This window comes from Thunnus thynnus, chromosome 5 (genome assembly GCF_963924715.1).
Source record: "Thunnus thynnus chromosome 5, fThuThy2.1, whole genome shotgun sequence".
Classification (NCBI taxonomy): Eukaryota; Metazoa; Chordata; class Actinopteri; order Scombriformes; family Scombridae; genus Thunnus; species Thunnus thynnus.
In genome coordinates this window covers 17225849-17247685 of record NC_089521.1, presented here as the reverse complement: position 1 = coordinate 17247685, position 21837 = coordinate 17225849, and the positions used below count along the sequence as shown (strand labels likewise).

The 21837-nt window shown below is 39.2% G+C and overlaps 1 protein-coding gene across 1 annotated transcript; it reads right to left on the bottom strand.

Annotated features, from left to right (window-relative positions):
- Positions 1-531: 531 nt before the first annotated feature.
- ano2a (anoctamin 2a) lies at positions 532-21423 on the bottom strand. Its single transcript, XM_067589670.1, has 27 exons — positions 20606-21423; positions 16406-16573; positions 15896-16201; positions 14345-14440; positions 13969-14141; positions 13400-13454; positions 13243-13294; positions 13035-13090; positions 12703-12750; positions 12194-12258; positions 11588-11722; positions 11322-11482; positions 10376-10458; positions 8556-8630; positions 8397-8453; positions 7749-7823; positions 6895-7096; positions 5725-5836; positions 5575-5632; positions 5381-5481; positions 5119-5282; positions 4841-4993; positions 4521-4573; positions 3418-3596; positions 3103-3208; positions 1911-2490; positions 532-1791 (listed from the first exon to the last, which is right to left on the bottom strand). Exons 2-27 carry the CDS (start codon positions 16550-16552, stop codon positions 1127-1129), a joined length of 3957 nt encoding a protein of 1318 aa, XP_067445771.1. The 5' UTR covers positions 16553-16573; positions 20606-21423; the 3' UTR covers positions 532-1126.
- Positions 21424-21837: the final 414 nt, after the last annotated feature.

Sequence of the window (21837 nt, the reverse complement as noted above, 5' to 3'; positions counted from 1 at the left end):
ATCAAAACAGATCAAGTGACCTTGGTTAAAATAAACTGTTTCCTTGTGTATAGCTCTTTTTTGCAAAAATGCAATATATTTGTTTGTATCCATGAATTCCATGTAATCAATTAGTGTCATGATTCATCTTTACTTTTATAGACTGTAACCATAACACATCACTGAGCCCCCATATAAAACTAGGGGATACTAAATAATTTGTCAGTGTTCCACCACACACCAGAAGGGGGCAACAGAGACAACACAATAAGCCTGTCAGGCTGATACCATCTCCCTATCAGGATTCACTGGTGCCATGTTATTAAAAGTGTTGTTGGTCTCATGTTTACAACATTGTTCCACTATTTCTGAATAGAACTGCCTCTCGATATGTGATGTTATTTTGTCACCTCTAATATATGATATGGATCATTTCTTAACATAAACTGCAATAAATATAATACCACACAAACATATTTTTAACTTTCCTGTCAGTAATCTAAGACTGAAATGCAATATCATAAAGGAAAATTCACAAGGAAAAAACAGATGTCAAAAATATGTCCTTCTTTTATTATGATTTTACATATTTTATATATCAAAACCTCTAAAAATAAACAGTAGATCTACAAGCATAACTGTTTATTCTAGCTGTGCTGGATATAATTTCCATGTCCCTCTGGTCTACAAGGCAGCACTGCTGCATGTGTGGGATTCAAAATAACAGGAGGAGCAGCGGCTATTGAACTGTGGCTGTGGGCAAAAACAAACCGACAAAAAAACAACAACAATCAAAAAATAAATAAAAAGAATAGAAAGAGTTAAAGTTCCAGTGGTGTTTCCTTCAGGCATGGTAAGGAGAGTTTCAGAGGATTGCATTGTCTTTCTCTGAATTGTCCAGCACTCCCCTTGTCAGGAACAGCCCTAAACCACTGAGCAGTATAAACATCTCTGTGAAGATTAAGAGGATAAAAAGGAGGTTCAGTTGATCTGGATGGTCTCCCTTCAGACCCCAGGTATTATGTATGCAGATAGGGAGGACAGACGGAGGGGTGAGGCTCCAGGCACAGACAGGAGAAGATAATCTGGATAGTCCTCCCCCTCCCTCTGCCACCCTCTGTCCCTTTCCCTCGCCTTCCAGCTCTCCTCATACTGGTGTGTTGCGCTTCAGTTCACTGGGGGAAGGAGGGATGCGATCTCCCAGCTTCGTGAAGCTGGTGGAATGGCTTGGCTTGGTGGAGTGCTCCTCTGGGCCGGGGACTCTTTGTCTTGTAGGCAGGGTGGAGCACCGGGCTTTGGCCCTGGAGCGTGGCTGTTGGGGCGGAGGGGCTTTCAGTGCGAATAGTTCACTGGGGGCTTTGGGCTGTGGGGACTGTGTGTGATGTGGAGATAAAGGTGACACCGGTGTGTGTGGGGGAGAGAATGGGTTGGATGAGGCTGATAATGAAGCGCCCAGGGGAACCAGGGGAGTAAGTGAGGCCGCCTGCTGAAACCTTGTGAGGCTGGTGGAGTGGCTGGGTCGTGGCAGACTGTAACAAGCTTCAGCCCCTCTGTGGCGGGAAGGCAGGGTGGAGCAGCGGGCCTTTGCCCTTGAGCCTGGCTCTCTGGGAGGAGGAGCAATTAATGAGAAGAGCTTAGTGTCAATATCTGATGTTGTAATATCTGCTCTGGAGCTCCTCAGACTCTGAGAGGAGCCTCTTTTAGATGGTGGATCTGGATGGGACGGGGGCTCCTGGTCTTTCTGGTATCCCTGTTTGGAGCCTGAGCGGGGAAGCGTTGTACTTTTAGCTGTGCTCGATGAGGGTTCATCATCTAGAAATAAATGTAAAAATGAATCATAAGGCAGCATTATTACAAATTTAATTAAAAGACAAAAAAGGCGCTGCAAATCTAATAGCAGAAGTTAAAAATAGAAAGTTTTCTCCTCCTACCTAACAGGCCCAGGTCGTCCATGAAGGAATCCAGGTCGACAGTAAAATTCTCCTTTTCATCTGCTTTCTCTTCAGTGTCGTTTATCTCCATCTTTATTTGTCTGTCTTCCTCTTTTTCTTCTCTTTCCTCTCGCTCATTATCACCTTTTCCATCCTCTTCAGTGACCTCTTCATCTTTTTCCCTCTCTCCCCGTTCTCCCTCTCTGACCTCATCTTCTTCACATCCTCGCGTTTTGTCTCCATTTTCTTCAACTTCTTCAAGTGACTTACCAACCTCTGGATCACTGTCACTGCTTCGCCTGGATTTATCCAGGCTGATCTCAACTCCAACTTCTTCTTCCTCCTCCTGCACTTGCTGTTGCTCCTCTTCTTCTGGTGGTGCCTCCACCACAATATCTATGGTGGCAGGGAAGCAGGGGATGGAGCGTCTTGGGGAGTGAGATTTGGCACGTTGCTCCTGGTCTTGATTCAGCAGAAACTCCATCAGCATCATGTTCTCTTTCTTCAGCTGTTCCCGCAGAGACCGCGGCACATCTGGGATCATCCAGGCAACCAGCATGCTAAGGAACATGGCAAGGTTCTGAAGGACAAAAGACAAGGAAATGTTTTTTTTTTATTGCTATTACATTTAAGAGTATGCAGTTGCTGCTCTCCATCATGATTTTTAAAATGATTATAGGGAAAGAATATTCCTTGGTTTAATAGGTTTAATTAGCTGCAAGGGTAAATGGTCGTTCCAATTAATGAGGAAGCACCACGCCGCCAGATCAGTATTGGTAGTGTTACTGACCTTATTAAGCTGATTGGCTATCTGCCAGACGTGACGTATCCACATCAACATCACAAATCCACTTTGTCAATGTCATTATAAAATTTACAGTTTCCAGTTATCAGTTACACTAATTAAGTCATGGTGGGCTGCACGCTCAATCTTTGACCTCATGTTATCTTACATTAAAAAAATCATTTTAATGAGTTCCACACAGTGAGGTATACAGATTTTAAATCTGGGAAAAAGAAAATACTGCTAATTGGGACTTGGTACCGGACGATAATCTAAGTTGACACATCAGAGTTGGAGTGGGAAAGAAATGGGTTTTGTATCCATGGATTTGATAAAGACTTAGAGATCAGACACCACTTTTTAGATTGGCATTAACATTAAAAAAATTGTAAATATCTGTTTCCATACCTGGAAGAATATTACGAAGGCCAGCTTTGCTGCGAGGACAGACCAGTACTGTTTAGAGAAGGTGTAGGCATCTGGTGCCCATGGAGGGTCTCTGTAGTCCTTATACCTGATAAACGAGCAGAGATTATTGACGTTCGATGAGATTTGCCCCAGTAAATAATTTAATCCTTTCTATAAATGCCACATTTCACAGTTTCTAGAAACTCCAAAAACGTCTAGGAAACTGTAGGATTTAGGTAAGTAAGAGGTAAGCTGCTGGGCTCAAGGATTTAAAGGAAGCTCCAGGTAGGTCAAGGTTAAGAGAGTCACTCTGACCTGCACATGGACACTCCGGTGATGAGGGTGGTTGTGGGTGCGGTGCCCAGTGGGAAGTTGCTGACATTAAAGTAGGACAGTGAGTGCTCTGTGTAGCCATTCATGGTGCCATTTACACTGTACATGTACTGGTAAACCATTCGTGGAACAAACTCTGACGTGAAGGAGATCACAAATGCCTGAGGAGACAAACAAGGAGTGGAAACGGCAGTGCTGTATTATTGCAGATACATCAGATAACTATAGCAAACATGTCAGTCATACAAATAGTTTAATATCAATAATATTATCTACTTAACACACACTTTAAAACATTGATATCAGTTACAAGTTTTTGTGAATTTTCTCTATCTGTTCTGATACACCTGTACTGAGTACCAATCAGTAAAACTGACACACCTACCTATTATTATTCCATGTAGATATTTATCTAGAGTCACAGCATTTAACTTCAATTAACAATGTGGTTTAGCACAAATCAAACTGTGTTGCATATCATCCTAACCCTCAGCAAGTGTACATTTTTTTCAATGTAGGAAACATGCTTTTTTGATGTTTCTGAGAATGACACATGTAGGTGTTGGAGCTAGACAAAATTTTTCTTTCTCAAAATGACTTTCCACCATATAACCTACAGTAAACGTATTGTTAGATTAATATCAGTTTTGTTAGTTAAATTTACTGCTTTGTTTGTTTTACACAGACCAACAAGAGACAGGTCACTGTCTGAGGCAGAGAAAACTGTACACAGATTCAGTGAGACAGACTCAGACATATGCTTGACAGGAAATGAGGATCCATGAGCTTCTTAAAAAGTAGCTGTGCTGCAGCAAACAGAACAGATAAAAGATTTCCTTCTAAAAAACATTTTGATGATGTATAAGATCATTTCTAATCCCTTTTATCTGGATCTCAACAAAGATATGATCACAGCGACACTTCATTCAATTCATACATACAGCCAGTATTTACAACTTAAATAATTAACTTAGCATTCAAAAAAGGATGTTGTGTACATAATTTTAGTAAGGCAATCTCTGCCAGAGGTCAAAGGTTATGGGCAGAGCAGACAGACTCACACACACTCAGTCACACACACTTACATTGGTAATGACAGAGAACTTGCTGATTCCACAGAGAATGTTGTACCAAATCCCTAGAGATAGCATGTCCATGAAAAGAAACGAAGACAGAAAGGGAAGTGTGTCCATCCGTGCGTGCATGTGTGTGTGTGTGTATAATGTGTGTATTTGTGTAAAGGAAAGTGACAAACAGACAGACAGACATGGAGACAAAGAGACAGAACATGGAGGGGCAGAGTGGAGTAAAGGAAAAGAAAGTGATTATAAGTTCCTGGATAGCTTCTTTCACATTCACACAGAGACTGAGACAGATTGGACATGCTCTTATGTGTGATCTGTACCTATGTCTTTACACCTCACAGCGTCAGGCCGCCGGATCTCAGTGACAAATTTTGCAGCATCGAGGCGAATCTCGATGACATTGTTGAGCAGAGCAAACGCAGGTGCCAGTGGGAAGGAGGCCACAAACAGAGACACGAACCCGTACTGGATTACTGTAAATAGCAACAGACACAGCAGGGACACACACACACATTCACCCATTTTTAAAGAATTACGCTGGATTACTGGAGTGGCAAGTGTGGATAAAAGACTGAGCAATAGACTAGAAGAGACTCACTCATTTCCATGTACTCTGGGCTTACACCTTCAAAAGGCTCCAGAGCAAAATCTTTGTCAAATTGTTGTTTTGGTCTCTTCTCTTCTGATTCATTATTCTCATTCTCTGCTGCTCTTTTCTTTCCTTTTTCTTCCTGTATTGTTCTGTACATCTTTTTCAGTTTACTGGGGGAAAAAAAGCATGCAAGGCATAAGACTGTGACCGGTAAATTATGCAGTTTTGCAAGAAACGTATATTTTTCGGCGTAAAAAAAGATACATACGGTATGAGAACCTCAAACACATTGTTTTGGATGAGCTGTTTTCCAAGCATGATCATGCTGAGCTGGATGCACAGCTCAATGAGGCAGCCTGGAGGAGCACACTGTGGAGTACAAAACACATTAAGTGAACACACAGATGCAGTTATATACACATACACACACACTAACAAATAAATGTGTGTAACTGAGCCCACCTCCTCCATGCGATAGTCTCCAAAGACATAAACATAATCGCCAGGCCGCCCAACAAACCTACGTGAAGAGAAGACCAATTCACATGATAAAGAATAAAGACAAACAATGGTGAGAAGTGAGTGAAGGAAGAAAAAATAAAAGATACACACCTGCCCTTGAAGAAGGCCACATAGAAAATAGGTGCAAAGGCGTTCATGGATTTGAGAAAGAAAGACTTGAAGATCAGCCTCTCTTCAAACTCTTCCTTTGTCTTAGGAAGTTCTGATGGACAACAATCATAAACACACCATTAGCTCATGTTAAACTGTTACTACACTAGCTAATATGTGTTTCACTCACAATTAGTTACTTGCCTCCAAACTCATGCTTCCTAAATTACTTACATGCACTTTCACACTGAAATAACCTGTGTTGTACAGAGTCAGGAAGTTTTTTTCATCATGTGTATGTTTCTAATGTATACCGCCACACAAAAAAATCACTACTATTTTGCACACAGTATATTGAAAAACAAGGTGACCCTGTCGTCAGACAACCATCTGCTCAGTATTTAGCAGCCAGACCAAGCCTCTCTGCTTCACACTTACCATCAAAAAGTCATATGGAGCATGAAGAAGATCTGCATCTGTACTTTTATGTCTATGATCAATGATAATCTATAATAATGAATCTCTGATAATTCCTTATTCCTTAGTTGTTGTTGGTTTTGTGAAGGAACTATCGCTGAACAATTAGCTAAAGAGTTTTTCTTTAAAAGGGAAAGTCTGCCGAAGAAGAAATATAACACGAAAAACACCACTGTAGGTTTAAGATGACTTTCTTGCAAGATAGGATAGACAAAATAAGGGTTATGGAAGTTACAGCATTAGAGTTCTCCTATGTAAAAATGTCACTTTAATCTGCAGACTATGAAGAATTTGTGGAACGATTTTTTTCACTCTCCATTTGGTTTGTTGCTGTTCCTCATATTTAGGTCTAGGGCTGTTCCTACGTTATTTGCCATTCCCAAATCTTACCAGCCATTCATACTTTTTAACCAGTTCTCTTACTATCTGTGTCCACTACATTACCACTGTGTCAAATTTGGAGTTTGTTCAGCAAAAACAAAGAAGTCTAAACTAATAGTGAGACCCAAGTTTCACTATTTCATGCTTTACTTATCAAAGATGTTCTGAATATATGTTGCATATTACAATGCTTGAAAGTGGACATGACAAGAAAAAAGGCATAAGACAGCAAGCAGAAAAATGCACATAAAGGTCACAGTGAGGTCACAGCGAGGTCACGGCTTCTTAAAGAGTATTAAGGAGCAGTATTACCCAGCTCAGTCAGCCACACAGCGATTGCTCCATAGACCTCTTCCAAAACCAGAACGACCAGCATGTTGAGGATGATCCCTGTGGTGGTGACCGTCATCCTTACGCTGGCCTTGGCTTCAGGATCAGGGTTCATGGACCACACACTTAACATGCAGATGCGGTACACTGCCACGCCTACCACTGCTGAGAAGGTCACGAAGATCTGAACGCAGACAGACACAAGACATATGCAACATTAAAAAGTTAATGACAAGACTCTGGTGACAAAGTCTACTTGTTCACAGTTTTATGTGATTTGTGTGTTCATTTTTAATATTTGTTATATGTAAATATGTATTTTACAATTATTTTTAGTATTGATTAATCTGCAGATTATATTCTTGATTAATCTTTTAGTCCATCAAATGTGAAAAAATAATTTCTTGGAGCCCAAAGTGATGTCTTCAAATTGCTTGTTTTCTCCAAACAGCAATCAAAATATATTTGATTTACAAGGATATAAATACAGAAAATAGTAGCAAATCATCACCTGAGAGAAATGACTGAGAGGATTAATTGATTATCAAAACTGTTGCAGATTAATTCTTCTCTCAATCAGCTATTCATTTCAGCTCTAATCTGTCATTTTCCCCTTTCTATCAATTGTTTTTCTTATCTTTGATCACTTTTTCATTCCTCATTGTCTTATTTCATCTCTTGTCTTTGTCTAATAATGATTTTAATGTCTAGAAAAAGTTAATTTAATGGTTGATTGACAAAATATCAATAGTGAGGATAGCTGTACAACACAGGGGGTCAAAAATGTGAAAATTAGAGAATGAATACTAGTAAATGTAAGAGTATAAACAAAGTACCAGCAGTAGTAAGGTGGACACATTGATGAGGTAACCTGACAGGTGATCCTCAATGTCCAGGGACTCTGGTTCTTGCTGTCAAGAAAAACATTCATATTATGGGTTATTATTATTGGGTTACAAACACGCAAATACACCCATATACACATATTGGTATATGCTTTTGAGTACAGTGATATGCAGTAATGCTGAGCACATGTTCTGCTCACACACATTATGTTTTCTGTCTGGCAGGTGCATGTTTGCCACCTGAAAGGACAGAAATCCCCTCCCCTTCTTCCTCTCCCTCCTCCCTTTTCTCTCTCCATCAGTAATCTGGGCTAATCTCAGGCAGGTAAGCAGCTTTGGACTCAACCACCCGCAGTAGGTGAAGGGGGTTTCCTCTTTAAACACAGACATAAACTCGTACACATGGAATGAGTCTGTAATAATTTAATTGTACATGAACGACTAAGACGGGCTGAAACATTTGTTTGTTTAGCAACAATTTATTTACCCTCAGTGGGTGCAGTGTCATTGAAGAAATGAGATCCATGTTAGCACTCACTACGAGGCAAGTTTAAATCACCTTAATGTAACAGCCCTGCCCTCACACCCCAGCAACTCTATCCATGTATTGCCCTCCCACACAGAGAACTGCAGTGATACCTGGGAGGCCAGCATCTGGTCTGTTTCTCCATCTACACCATCCCCGCTTTGTGTGAACTATAACAGAATAAAAACAGGCAGTGAGAAACCACACATGCACTTAGTGTTACAATTCATTAAATTATATCTGAAACACACACAAACACTCAGATACAAAACCTTCTTTTTAGACCGTGCTTTCATCCTATGTTTCTTCTCCTGTAAAGCCTCTTCATAATCAGGCCTCAACGCCTCCTGCAACAGACACAAGCAGATGTTAGAACACATGCGACTGCATCACACATCCAATGAGACAAAGCAGCCTTATGTCACACTACTTCTTTTGTTTTGTTTGTAGCTATTCAGAGCTTTACTGTATAATGGTTTCAGACACCAGTTGTGGCCACAGAAATCTCTGCTCTAAATGACCTTTAAGCTACAAATTCACTGCTTTACTTTATTCTCTGACGTTTTTTGTTGGCTGTCAGATGACATTTGCATAAGTTTTAGGTTGACCCTACATAACAGACTTTAATGACCTCTTACCTGTTTGTTTTAAGGGGTGCTAGCCTAAAGCGGGACATGTTTTACATAGCAATAACTTTCACTGAAATATATTAATATTTTCAAAAGGAACACAGTGATATTGTTTGGATTTCTGTTCCCACAAACACAAAAAAGTTTCTGTTGCTGGTTTCCTTATTAGAGGACACTATTCCTCAGAGTATAGAGACTCTCACTGACAGCTCAGAATGTGCTTCTCAAATACAAAAAGTCTCTGAAAGCATATAACGCTAGAAAATAATAATAAAAGGTGAAACTACAGAATGTTTGCATGCAAATTGTATTTACATAATTCTGACATAATCTTTTCCAGAATTTTTGCATTATTGATTTATTATTCAATTTTCAACAGCTAAAAATATTCAAAAAATTGGCAAAATTTTGGGGGATTTTTAAAATACAAAACAAAAATAATTGAGCTTCTTAAACCAGATTGTAATTCACTTTTGACTTTGATGTTGCTAAATCTAACATGTACAGAAACTTTCCCACCTGGACTCGCTCCTTCAGTCAGCAAAGACAAAAATAAATGAAAGAGAGCCATAGAGAGAGAGAGTTGCATTAGAATCAGAATCAGAATCAGAAAAACTTTATTGATCCCTGCAGGGAAATTGCTTTGTTGCAATTGCTCAAGTAAATAAGTAGAAAGCTAAAAACTACTATAACAATAAATAGTAATAATAATAATAATAAATACACGGTAAGAAAATATGAAAATGTACAAGTGCAAATGTGCAAAAAAGTAATGTGCGAGGTAGAATTGCAGTACAAATTAGAACAGTAATTTAACAGTAAATCAGCCGTAATGCACAAAGGTAAACTGAGTGAAAAGTGTAATGTGGGTAAACAGTAAATTAACAGTGGTTTGACAGCAGAGTAGTGATGGAGATGCGCAGAAGTAAGTAATTTACAGTAATTTAAACATAAATTAGCAGTAGTGGCAGTAGATTAGGCTGAAGAGTGTTTATGTTGCAACCCTGCTGCGTCATCCTATCCTGCAAGTTCACTGCTTTAAGAACAGACCAATCCCATTATACCCCTTTACAGGGTAAAGAGTCGTGTCAATGCATGTATACATGGGTGGCTATGTGTATATGTGTGTGTGTCTGTGTGTGTGTGTGTGTGTGTGTGTGTGTGTTAGGGGGAGGGAACTGTCCTGAGACAAATGATAATCTGCAAGCCAAACCACAACTGATCTCTGCCGTCACGGGCCAGGAGGTTAACAGTCTCACCCTGACTGACTTTAACACTGTAACAAACCGGCCGTATGAAAAACGAAGGAGAAAAAGATAGAAACTAATAATGATATTGATATTGGCAAAGCAGCAAAGGCTCTGACTGTATATACACTCAGATAATGTATGTGTGTGTCTTTACGTGTGTGTGTGAACTGCACAGTATGTGTGTGTACAGTATTCTTGTATCTATTTTAGTACCTCCTCATCCTCCAAGCTTGTCAGGTCCCAGGTATGCTTCAGACACATCTGTCGCCTCTTCCAGTGCTCAAGGAACCAAGCAGCTACAAGGAGATACACAAAGAATACGTTAAATATCTAAAACATTAGAAAAAATTCCAAGATCCTGACCTTTGGTTTGACCACTCAAGTCTTATACAGTAAAATAATGTTTCAGCAAGAGAGAAAAAGGAAACAATCCTTGTTCAAAAGCTGCTCTCAATGTGCCCTTAAGCAATTCTGTGAATCTGGAGCTTAATATAAGTGGAGCAACAGAATTTTTATTTCTGAAGGCAGCCCACATGCATGGTTGAATACAGCAGAGGCTACAAAGCAAATATTTTGCAGTACATTCACACCCCAGGTAGCAGCTTGATGTTTCACTCACTTCAGTCATGCAAAGCTTAATGAACCCATCTCCTCCCCCAAGCATCTATACTGGAGATCACTAGCTTAACCATGCAGCATTCACTTGTTACTGAAAATTCATTATCCCTCAGTAATAATCTCTAAATCATTACAGTAATAAAAGATCACTGTAAACCCCAAATGAGAGACATGTTTTCTGGAGCTGGTATTTCCAACTTTATGCCATACAGGAATCCATTTGTATTACTACTACGGCTACCATTTCAGGGACTTGTATATAAATTTGCTGTAATAATTTTATGCATGATTGTTAACAAACCAATGGTTTTATTTGACACAATTTTTATTCTGTTTTCTTGTCTTGACCAGGGCTCACATAAGAGCAAGTTTCCTTTCTTAATGTGACTGTTCTTGTTAAATAAATAAAGGATGAATTTAGATCCAAGATCCAATTAAACCAGTTATAAATTTCTCTGAGCTATTAGAATAATATAGTTTAGTATATTAAAATATTTTTGCTGTAACATTATCAGGAAAGTGAATTAGAAAGTATAGTTACCCCATAGAGACATGAAAATAGCAAAGAGGACAGTGGCTCCGTTGTCAAAGAGGTATGATGTTCGAGCCAGGGAGCACACCGAACTGAGCCGCCAGTAGTCACACACTCCATCACACAGTGGACACATGGTGATGTTCAGGTTGTCATCACATGTTTCCTGACTGAAATATATGTGAAAACACCAAACAAAGAGAATAATACATATATATATATAATACATTGTTGTACATTTTATAAGCATTCAAAAAGATGTTGTATCTGCTTACCTTGGCACATTGGTATCCACAGTAAATATGCCATACAGGAAGACAATGATGCCCAGTACAGAGGGAGGGATGAGGAGCTGAGTATAAACACCCAGCCAGGCAAAATACAATCCAATCTGCTCTCCAAAGTATTTTCTGTCAACATAGAAACAACATGTCAACGAGCAGTCGACTGACTGTCCAACATTGCAGCACAGTTGGTTAGTCCAACTCTGTTCCAAAGCATTAAACAGTATCTTCCCAGCTCCAGGTCTGATTATTCCCCCTAATATCCAGCACCATCACCATGTCAAAAGTTACTCTTAACCAACATTTTGTCCTGCGATAAGGTCTTTTCAAGGCAGTTGCTGTGGGAATTCATGGTTCCCATAGATTGACCATACTCACAAACCTGTGAGGATAATTGCTTTTTATTTTAATAACCCCATGTCCTTGCACTTTCACTGGGACAAACTTTACACCAATGTTACGCCACTTTGAACAGCAATATCATCAGAATGTTTGTTTAGTCCAACCCTGTCATATTAGTGGCTATAGTGAACTTTGCAGTCTGAAGCTATAGCTATAGCTAGACATTTATCTTTGTTGATACTAACTGCTTAGTACCTGATCAGGTCCACAGGCTGGTATTTAAGCATGACTCCATAGTTAGCCCATTCTTCATGGAGGAGCTGAAGGACACCCAAGCACATGACACAAGACTAAAACACCTAATAACAGTTAACGATTGAATATACAGGATACAAAATGTCAGAGCAAAGCATGTAATATTTTCAGTCCATGTCAATCAGCTAATATTTGTTCTGGACTTCTGCAGATCATACTTGATGTGCAGAAGCTACACAACAAAATGATGTACACAGACAGACGATGGTGTTCTGCCCTTTTTTGTAAGACCAATGCAAGGTCTCCATGATCTTGAAAATCAGTTTTAAGGTCAAATCGGGCTAATAATAGGCTTTTCATTGCGCAGTCTGTTGAAAAGCCTGATTATTAGCCTGAAGCAGCAGTAGTATTATCTCCACCGGCTTTACTGATTATGTTCTGAACCGGTCAAAGCACTTTTAAATAACATCTATTACTGTCAAAACCTCATTACAGGCCAGTCAGCTCACCTGTCTGTCATTTCGCTGATCTTTCCGTCCTCTCCTTGTAAACGACCCCTGAAAAAAAAGGCTTGACTTACAGCTAGTCATAGTTTAAAAATTATTTTCCTCCTGAAATTTCTTATCGTCTCCCTTTTCCCCATTTATCTCCATAATGCCCATTTGTAAATTTATTGTGTAACCTTTCCTACATTATACAAAAACGTTTGTGTTTAGTCAATATGGCACAAAAAAAAAAATCTTAATTATAAATAAATGCATTTTCAAATATCCCTAAATGAAACATATACAGATATGATATACAGTATGTTCAGTATAGATGCTTTTGCTGTTATACTCACATCATGCAGAGGGAAGGCAGAGTCGTAGACACCCCGAGCCAATAATGAATTGATGCCTTTTGACACAAAGAGGGAGTGTAACACAATGTCATGTACATATATGGTCAGTTTTGTGACCAATAACATAAAGATAACATGAAATCTGACTGATAGAATACATATGAACCGTATAAAAAAGAATGAAACCACAGCAGAAGTGAGCCCTCACCAGTGGTTTGGCAAGTTTGTCTGCAGGTAGTGCGTGAAATAATCTCAGCAACCTAGATGCAAACATAGCATAGTACAAATGGTACCGTTTGTACACTCAAATAGGTACTGTATGCAAAACATGTACAAAATATTCTTCACATTGTTGCTGAACTTACTATTCTGCTGCGTGTTGCATTGTCAAATACAGTGTCTGTTGACTTGATGTCATACCTGCAGGGGAAGACACAGAGGAGTCACAGACTGCATGTGAGTGTTCACTTTCAATTGTAGACCTGATCACCACAGTTTTGGATGGTTATGAGGATGTGGATTACTGTTCATACTTGTACCCTTACCAACTCAAAGTTGATTTTGTTTCTTTGTTTGTTAAATCAAAGACGTTTGTTCTCTCTAAGGAAGTTGCTCTCACTGTTTGTCCTATCTCATCACATGCAGTGACCCAGTAGCACACAGACTGTAGAATCCCCATTTCAATGGTGTAAACAATAAAACTTCAATCTACGTGAGAGCCCTGCCATGCTATGATAAGGATGATGAAAGCACACAGCCTTTAGGTGATTTAGATATTGGGGTGTTATCTAAATCACTAACCATGACTGAACTAAAACACATCTGTGCCCTCAGTCAAGGGCGACTCCTAAAGTGGGTTAGTTTGCTGACACAGGATATACCATTCCACTACGTATGCTTTTGTGTGTGTGAGTGTGACAGTACAAGTACTTACAGGTGGAGCTTGTCTCTGATAAAAGAGTGTTTGAGGGTTTTGATGTTGACTTTTGTCTGTGAGTCTCTGTGGATGTCAAAATCAGGGACGTCTGGTTGAAACGGTGTGTTGACTTTAGTGGCAATGGAATCCCATATTCCAGCAATGCCCATCCGTTTCCGCAATTCACACTTCTGCTCAGTGAAAACATGGAAACACGGATTATTACTTGAGCTGATCCATTCATATATCATGACTCAGCTACTACAGCTTCCCACCAAGCTGAGTAATAACCTAACATCCAAATTATCAATCTTCTGCAAATAATCAAAAATATGCACACTGAAACTAGAATATGAATGACTAGGGTATTAAAGGACGGTGTTGAACTGCTCACCTTTTTCACAGGAACTTTGATCTTCTGAAGCTCTGCTTCGCGGCTGAGTATTGGCCATGGGATATGCAGCCGAATAAACCCTATGCCGTTTGACCTCTGCATGTAAACACACACGTCACACACTGATTAATATGGAATGTGGGCTAGATATGTAACTTTACATCACATCAAGTGTTGCATACATGTTTAATTAAATTTGGATTAAGACTGGAAAAAATAATTACAGTTATTATCACGGGCCTGTATAGATAGATTAACTGGATATCGGTTTTTCTGCTCTCTTTGTCTATGCATTTAATGCTCCTGCTATTTGTCCTGAGGCAGCGAGATGAGCCTTCCCTAAACCTGTAAGTATGCTACTTTGTCTTATAATGAGGCTGTTTTGTTGGAAATCTCATTATTTCAAGCCCAGAACCTTCCAATGCTACAAAAAGTAAGAAATAAGTGCAGATAGTGATGAATTGCTCAGATGGGAACACAAAAGATACCATAATGTAGTTAATAATCATTTTTGAGGATGTGAAAAGAGGCTATTATCAAGCCTCTGGACTGCTGAATAACAACCTGCATATGCAATTACTGCTGCAGCTCTAATGTTGTGTGTTACCAGAAATTTTCCAGGTATGACATTAAAATCTATTATAGCCTGTTCCGATGTACCAAACTCTGCTCTACATTGAAGCCATTCTGGTCCTAAATGGGAATATTTAAACATAATAATGGTAATGTTTGGTAAAATATAAATAAAAACAAAATCACTGCAAGATCCTCACTAAGAATTAATTTTGCTGAAAAGATGCTGCATACCTCTACCTATATGAGGAAAATTATTTCCACATATTAGCTACAAACGGAGACCATGCAATTATAATTACACTTTAATGAGGAAAACTAGTCTCAATTATTTGATGTGGAGAGAAGAGAAGCTTATCACAAAAATGATCATGCTAATCCCCTGAGCACATCCTTCCACCCATTCAATCAAAATGAAACCCACCCATCACCCTCCATATGCGTTCATGTGCCAACACACACACTTGTGAGTAGTGGATCACTCTCTAATAAGGCCCTATAATCTGGCCTTTGGCTTCACACTTACGGTCAGCAGGCTTAATCCTCAACCAAAACAGCAGCTGATTTAACACGCAAGCATCTCACAACCAAATAGACACAGACACAAACACGCACAGAGACACACACAACATGCATGCGCACACATATATATATGTGTGAAGTGCCAAAAAAACAAACACACATATTTGTACAGTGCATAATAAAAATGCAACATAATTCACTTTATTATTGTTATTATTATCATATTGTCTTATCATATACCACTGATATTAAGTTCTCTCTTTAATTAGAGTGCAGCCATGTCCTCCGGCTACAAGCGACAGGCTGAGTCTTATCCTTAACCTGTTTGGCGGCCGTCCAATCACAGGATTTGTGGTCACATCACTTAAGGATGGCTCTGACCAATAAATGTCAATAGGAGTGTACACCAGATGAAAAAATAATCATGGTGAAAGCACTGTAAAAACAGATACACACCTCTTTTTCACGCTCTAACTGTAGTCCAGCTTCGAGTAGTCCAGCTTCAAACTCCTCCCTCATTATAGCCTTTTCCTCATCAGTCAGCTTTGACTCCTCCACATCTCCTGCAGGTGCACCTGCCTCCCCTGAATCTGCCTCAGTTTCCCATCGGCCTGTTATCTGTATTGGTATGCTACCATTGGATGTAATGGAAAGTCGTGCCTTGGATGCCCGCCTTTTTTTGTATTTGTAGCAAAGGACGTAGTCCACCTTCCTCTTGCCATCAGCGAAAAAAAGCCCAGGGCCAAGATCTATGCCAGACTCCTGCACAAACACACAAAAGCACACACAGGTAATAGATTTGCTAAGTGATGAGGACTGGCAGGGAGGGAATTTGGGGAATATTTTGGTGTAAGAGCATAATAATCAGGCATGTCAGCTCAAGGCAGGGTTGAGAGTTGAGAGAGAGCTGACATATTGCTACACGATATACAGGATGTGAGTATTAACATTCAGAGGACACCATACCGGAGGAGGAGGCTCGTCGGTGTCAGGCAGAATGACGGCGCCTCCATTGGCGGCGTCGAGCCCCAGCCCAGACAGCGATCGGGCCAATGACACAAGCTTCGCAGAGTGAATGGACGACGTCTCACTCATTGCTGTGGTGACAGACATACGTTCTTTTGCGTTTCATCCCTGTGTTAGTACATGAAAAGAAAAATAGGAGCTCAGTATCCACAAGTTGGGAAGGCCTGGCAGCTCTGGCTGTAAGTAGGGGAAAAAAGAGTTTCCATTAATGGTGGAACCATTCCTCCCAGTAGAATCCTAACATTTTAGACAATTGGTTCCTAGTCTTTTTGGATTGTGACACCTTAATGCAATGACTGGTTGAATGTCTACCAGTTGTGACCAAAGAGTGATTTTCTTCTTTGTTTGATATGAATATTTTTTATGGCCCAAAAATGTAAAATTATGAAGCAATTCACATGAAAAAAACAGTAGAGTCTGAAAAAATAAACACAATGTTTTGCTTTCCTGTTAATGAGAAAACCCATTACTGCCACTCGAAAGTGAAATAATATCTCCTAATTAAGAGATACTCTCCCATAATTATGACTTTTCTCATAAGACCTCAGAATGTTACCTCAGATGTCATCTCATAATTATCGAAAGAAAACGTAATAATTTAATAATTTTACATTATACGATCTCAACAGTGAGAGTCCAGCCCCCAAGTTGAGAACCACTATTTTTGCCTATAAAATGAAATAGCTGACTTATTTAGCATTTACATTACCATAAAATATAATTTTCCTTGAAATAAGAAGTTTTCTTTAAAAAGTTGATAGTCCTGTGGCAGTTATTTACATTCTGTCAGATATATACATTGTAGATGGATTTTATTTTCAAATATCATGGGTAAAAAAATCGTGGCGAACAAGTAATGGTTGTTTTAGACCGACAGATAAAATCTAAGCCAAAGTTAAGCTGCCTCCTCTCTTTTTTACCAAATTGAAGCTGTAGGCTCAGATTAAGCTCACACTGCAATCCAAGCGGCACAGTTTACAATCTGTTGGGGTAATTTGGTCACTGGGCTCATTCGTTGGAGATAAAAAACAAAGTGTTAAGAGACAACTGAGAGGTTAAGTAAGTTTCAAGCTAGTAGAAGCATATGTGTTTCACCCCCATGCTTGAGTACACAGACAGAAGACATGCTACATTTTATCTTAAGAGGAAGAAGAAGAGGAAGCAAAGCAGCACAGTTTAGAGTTGGTTGTGTTTCAGTCACCAGACAGTACATTTATTCACCTTGAAAAGCCCAACTAGGGACAAGAGTTGAAAATTGGCAATAGCTATAAACTCTACGCAGTACATCAGTTTAATGCTCTGTATTGGAACTATGTTAAATTGCATCGTCCCTATCAAATAAAATAAAAATACAAATACTTGAATCATGCATGAATGAACAAAACAGATACTAATACTGGTAACAGAATAGATTTTAGGATTTAATTGCCGTGAGTCCTGACAAGTGAGTGCACTACTTTTCTGTTCCTGCAGACTTAGACATGTTTGTCATTGTTTGAGAGACGTTCATTTGGAGGAACATTGTGATGTTTTTGAAATTTTAAGTCACTTAACTCCACCTTTCATTGTAGTTTATGCAGCTCATATGTTTTCTAAGGCCTCTCCGTTAGGAGTAAACTATGAAAATATTAATATAAACAGCAGTGTTAATCTTACTAATCAAGGTCTGAATCACTTAAATGATCAGGTGGTAGGGCTGGGCAATATGGACAAAATCAAATATCATGATATTTTTGACTAAATACCTGAATATCATTATTGTGACAATATTATAGGGATGACAATAGGTGCTTTCAAAAAATATTTACACAATGAGAGTTTTGATAAATAATCATCAGTAATGTGGATATAATGACTAAGTGGGTAAAGGCAAATAATAGAACAGCTAGAATGGTCTGGTAAGTTCAGAAAATCACATCACTTAACTGTAATGCAGCCTTTAAAACCAGGAAAATTACAGTATCCAAAATCTAAGATGATATCTAGTCTCATATCACGATATCGATATAATATCGACATATTGCTCAGCCCTATCAGGTGCAACATGCAACAAAGGCTCCACAACAGAACTCAATGTTCTAGCTGCCGATAACACCAGGAAAAGCCATGAGACATGCAAATACACCAACAGTCAACCAGACAGTGTAAGCACAACACATACCTCAGGTGCTTCAACAGTCAATCCCCTTACACATATGCACACACACACCCACGATAATCCCAGTTTACCATGTGTTAGCAAACACAGAGCCAAGATGGAAATGGAGAATATGACTGGGTTCAAAAGGTCAAATCATTTTATGTAAAACATTAGTCCTTCAGGACACTTGATACTAGGTCAGTGGCTTGCAATCTTTTTGGCTTGTGACCCCCTCTTCGAGGCCTGAAGAGGTTAAAGTAACGAGTATTTTGCAAAACAAGGGCAAACATTTTACATCGTTTCATGATGTATATATATATCTTATCCCTTTAAATCTCTTGTGATCCCTCAGATTTATCCTGGGACCCCTTAGAAGGTCCAAATCCCCATGTTGAGAAAAGCTGATTTAGATGACTACCTGATAATGGTTGTTCTGGGAGAAGCATGAAGACGTCTGAGGTTGTTTTTTTCATATGCTGTAAGCCACATGTCCCATGTGTGGTGCATTAGTCACTTTAGCTCATTAGTCATGATGCCTTTTCCCCAACGGCTGATATTCCCAGTACGAGGATATGCCCATGTTTATCAAAATGCATGCACATTTGCAGGCACTTAAGCATTACACATCAGGGATGGACCACCATGCCTTGCAGAAAACTTGAATTTTCTCTTATTTTCTCTTTACAACCAGATACAACAACATGATAAGACATAAAATCAGTTTGTGGTGGCAGTTTTCTGCTGATTTTAGTAGAAAAGTTATGCATAAGAAAAGAGAGACTGACATGAATAACTGAAGCACACAAAACTTCCACCAATGAGTACATGGATTCCTGAGATATCGAAATTATACGCAAGGAGAGACATTATCTATTTCATTATATGAAGGGATGGAGTTTGCATGGCATGACTCAGATATGGCAGTTTTCATATAAGCATGCCAAAATTGCTCCCTTGTACACTATGGACCATATCATATTTCATTGTTTTTTTGTTTTTTTTTATTACCTTTTCTTTCGTGTGTTATTGCATTCCATTTATTTAAGTGTCTGAATTGTTTTTGGTATGTTTTTATATCCTCCCTGCCTGATCATTTTAATGTAGGCTGCACAGGTGGAGTACACAAATTCGTCCGTGTGTGCGTCTCAGCGCGGGGCTTAAAGGTCTGTAAGCTTGCTGACAGCTCAACGGCAGAGGCAAGAGGGTCAGCTGCACCCTCACATTAACGGGGCAGAGGGCAGCAGGGGAGCGATCTAATACGGCCTTTCCTGGCAAACAGCAGATTACACATCGCTAATTTTAACAGCTGCTCGCTCCTTTTTGATACCATAACAGGAAACACACAGTCAAACTCAAACCAGCACAAAGACAAATCATTAGTTTGAAATCCTGCACTAAAACTTTCACTTGAACCAGTCCAACTGTTTATGCTGCCTTTTCTTTACAAACTGAAGTCAAAAATAAAAACAGCACAGAATACATCAAACTAATTCATTTCCATTTTGACTAATTAATCCCCAGGCAGTTGTCAGGAGCTGCTTATTCGACAAATATGTGTTTAATTAAACGCGCGTGGGCACAACAGTTGTGTGCACACAGATGGTCGGATGGAAAAAACAGCCTCAGCACCCTGGCTCATACACATACACATACACATACGCGCGCGCGCGCGCGCACGCACACACACACACACACACACACACACACACACATATACACATACACATACACACACACACACACACACACACACACACACACATACTGGTTGCAGCCACCGCACAGAGGGAATTGAATAACAAAAGCAATGGTCAAGCCTTGTCTATGGAGTTCTGTCAACACAAGCAGCTACAGTTGAAATAAATGAGTGCAAAAGTGCAAAAAGACGCAGTCAAAGGCGACGGCAGCGCATTTAAATAAGACGTTCAAAGTGAAAAAGGTCAAGTCAAGTGTTTTTTGTTTACACTTCACATCAAAGAAAAGTGAAAAAGTGGACTCACCAGTGCTCGTGGAGGATCAGATCTGTGCTATGGAGATGGATGATAAGACGCGCGAGGTGCACAGCCTGGCGAGGGGGCTGAGATGGTGGACAATCCGCGCGCGCTCCCGGAACCCCTGGCTTAACTCGCGCGCGCAGGGCGGCTAATTCCCTGACCGTTCCATAGCGGAGGGAAGGAAGGTGTGATGCATATTACCGATGCAAGGTGTGTGCAAAGTGTGTGTGTGTGTAAGCCATAGAGGGAAGAGTTCACAGGTGACCAGATTTGAAACTGAACCTCGCCTACCCTCTGCAGGCATGCACTTTAGACGACGCAAAAAAATAAAATTAAAAATAAATCAGTGCAAACACTTATTGTCTCACATAGGGCGGCAAACATTAACCTAATTATTTTCTTTATTGCAATTTTTTAATCCAAAAATTAATTATTCAGTCCTTACATCACCAAAACTAAAAAAAAGTTAGTAGCAAACTATTCAATTACAATTATATAATATTGAAAAAGGCACCTTATAGCAGCAATTCTTTGCTTTTATGCAACTGCAACCAGCAGATTTTCAGTATTTTTCAGCGATGGAGGAAATCAGATACTGCACTTCTTAACTGGCAGTACTGCAATATAAAAATACTTACAAATTAAAGTAATGAAAATGTCACTTAAGTAAAAGTAATTAGTAAAAAGTACTCATATGGCAGGAAAATGCTCCTTCAGTGTTATACTATTATATATTATATACATACAACATATTTCATATTTCTACTATATATTACCAGATTTTTGTTATTGACACATTAAGATGTGTTTAGTTGGTCTAGGTGGAGCTATCATATTTTATAAGATCATCATATGTTTTATATGTAAAATCTTAATCTGTGAAGTAAGTGTTACTAGGACTGTTAGATAAATGTACTGGAGTAGAAAAGTACAATATTTCCCTCTGAATTGTAGTGGAATAGAATTAACTGAAAATACTCAAGTACCACAAATTTGTACACTCAGTTGTATATACTGTATTTGTAATAATGTATACTTAGTTACATTCACATATCACTGGTATTTTTGTAAGTTTACTTTATTAAAAAGTGATTTGATTCAATTTTATTGTCTCAAATTGTTTCACAGATAATGTCAGAAGCCTGATGAAAAAGAAAAGCAGAAAACTTGTTATCAGTTTTAAACTATTCGATTATCTTATCTCTCCAAACCCTTACATTTCAACAGGAATACTAAGA

Bases quoted from the DNA above. Each gene is read 5' to 3' on its own strand.
- ano2a (XM_067589670.1), bottom strand. From the start codon at position 16,552: ATGTCTGTCACCACAGCAATGAGTGAGACGTCGTCCATTCACTCTGCG. The intron at 13,295-13,399 runs GTAAGTTCAGCA...GTTTGCATCTAG, and splicing joins ATGCAACACGCAGCAGAATA to GTTGCTGAGATTATTTCACG. The intron at 3,209-3,417 runs GTCAGAGTGACT...CTCGTTTATCAG, and splicing joins ACCGGAGTGTCCATGTGCAG to GTATAAGGACTACAGAGACC.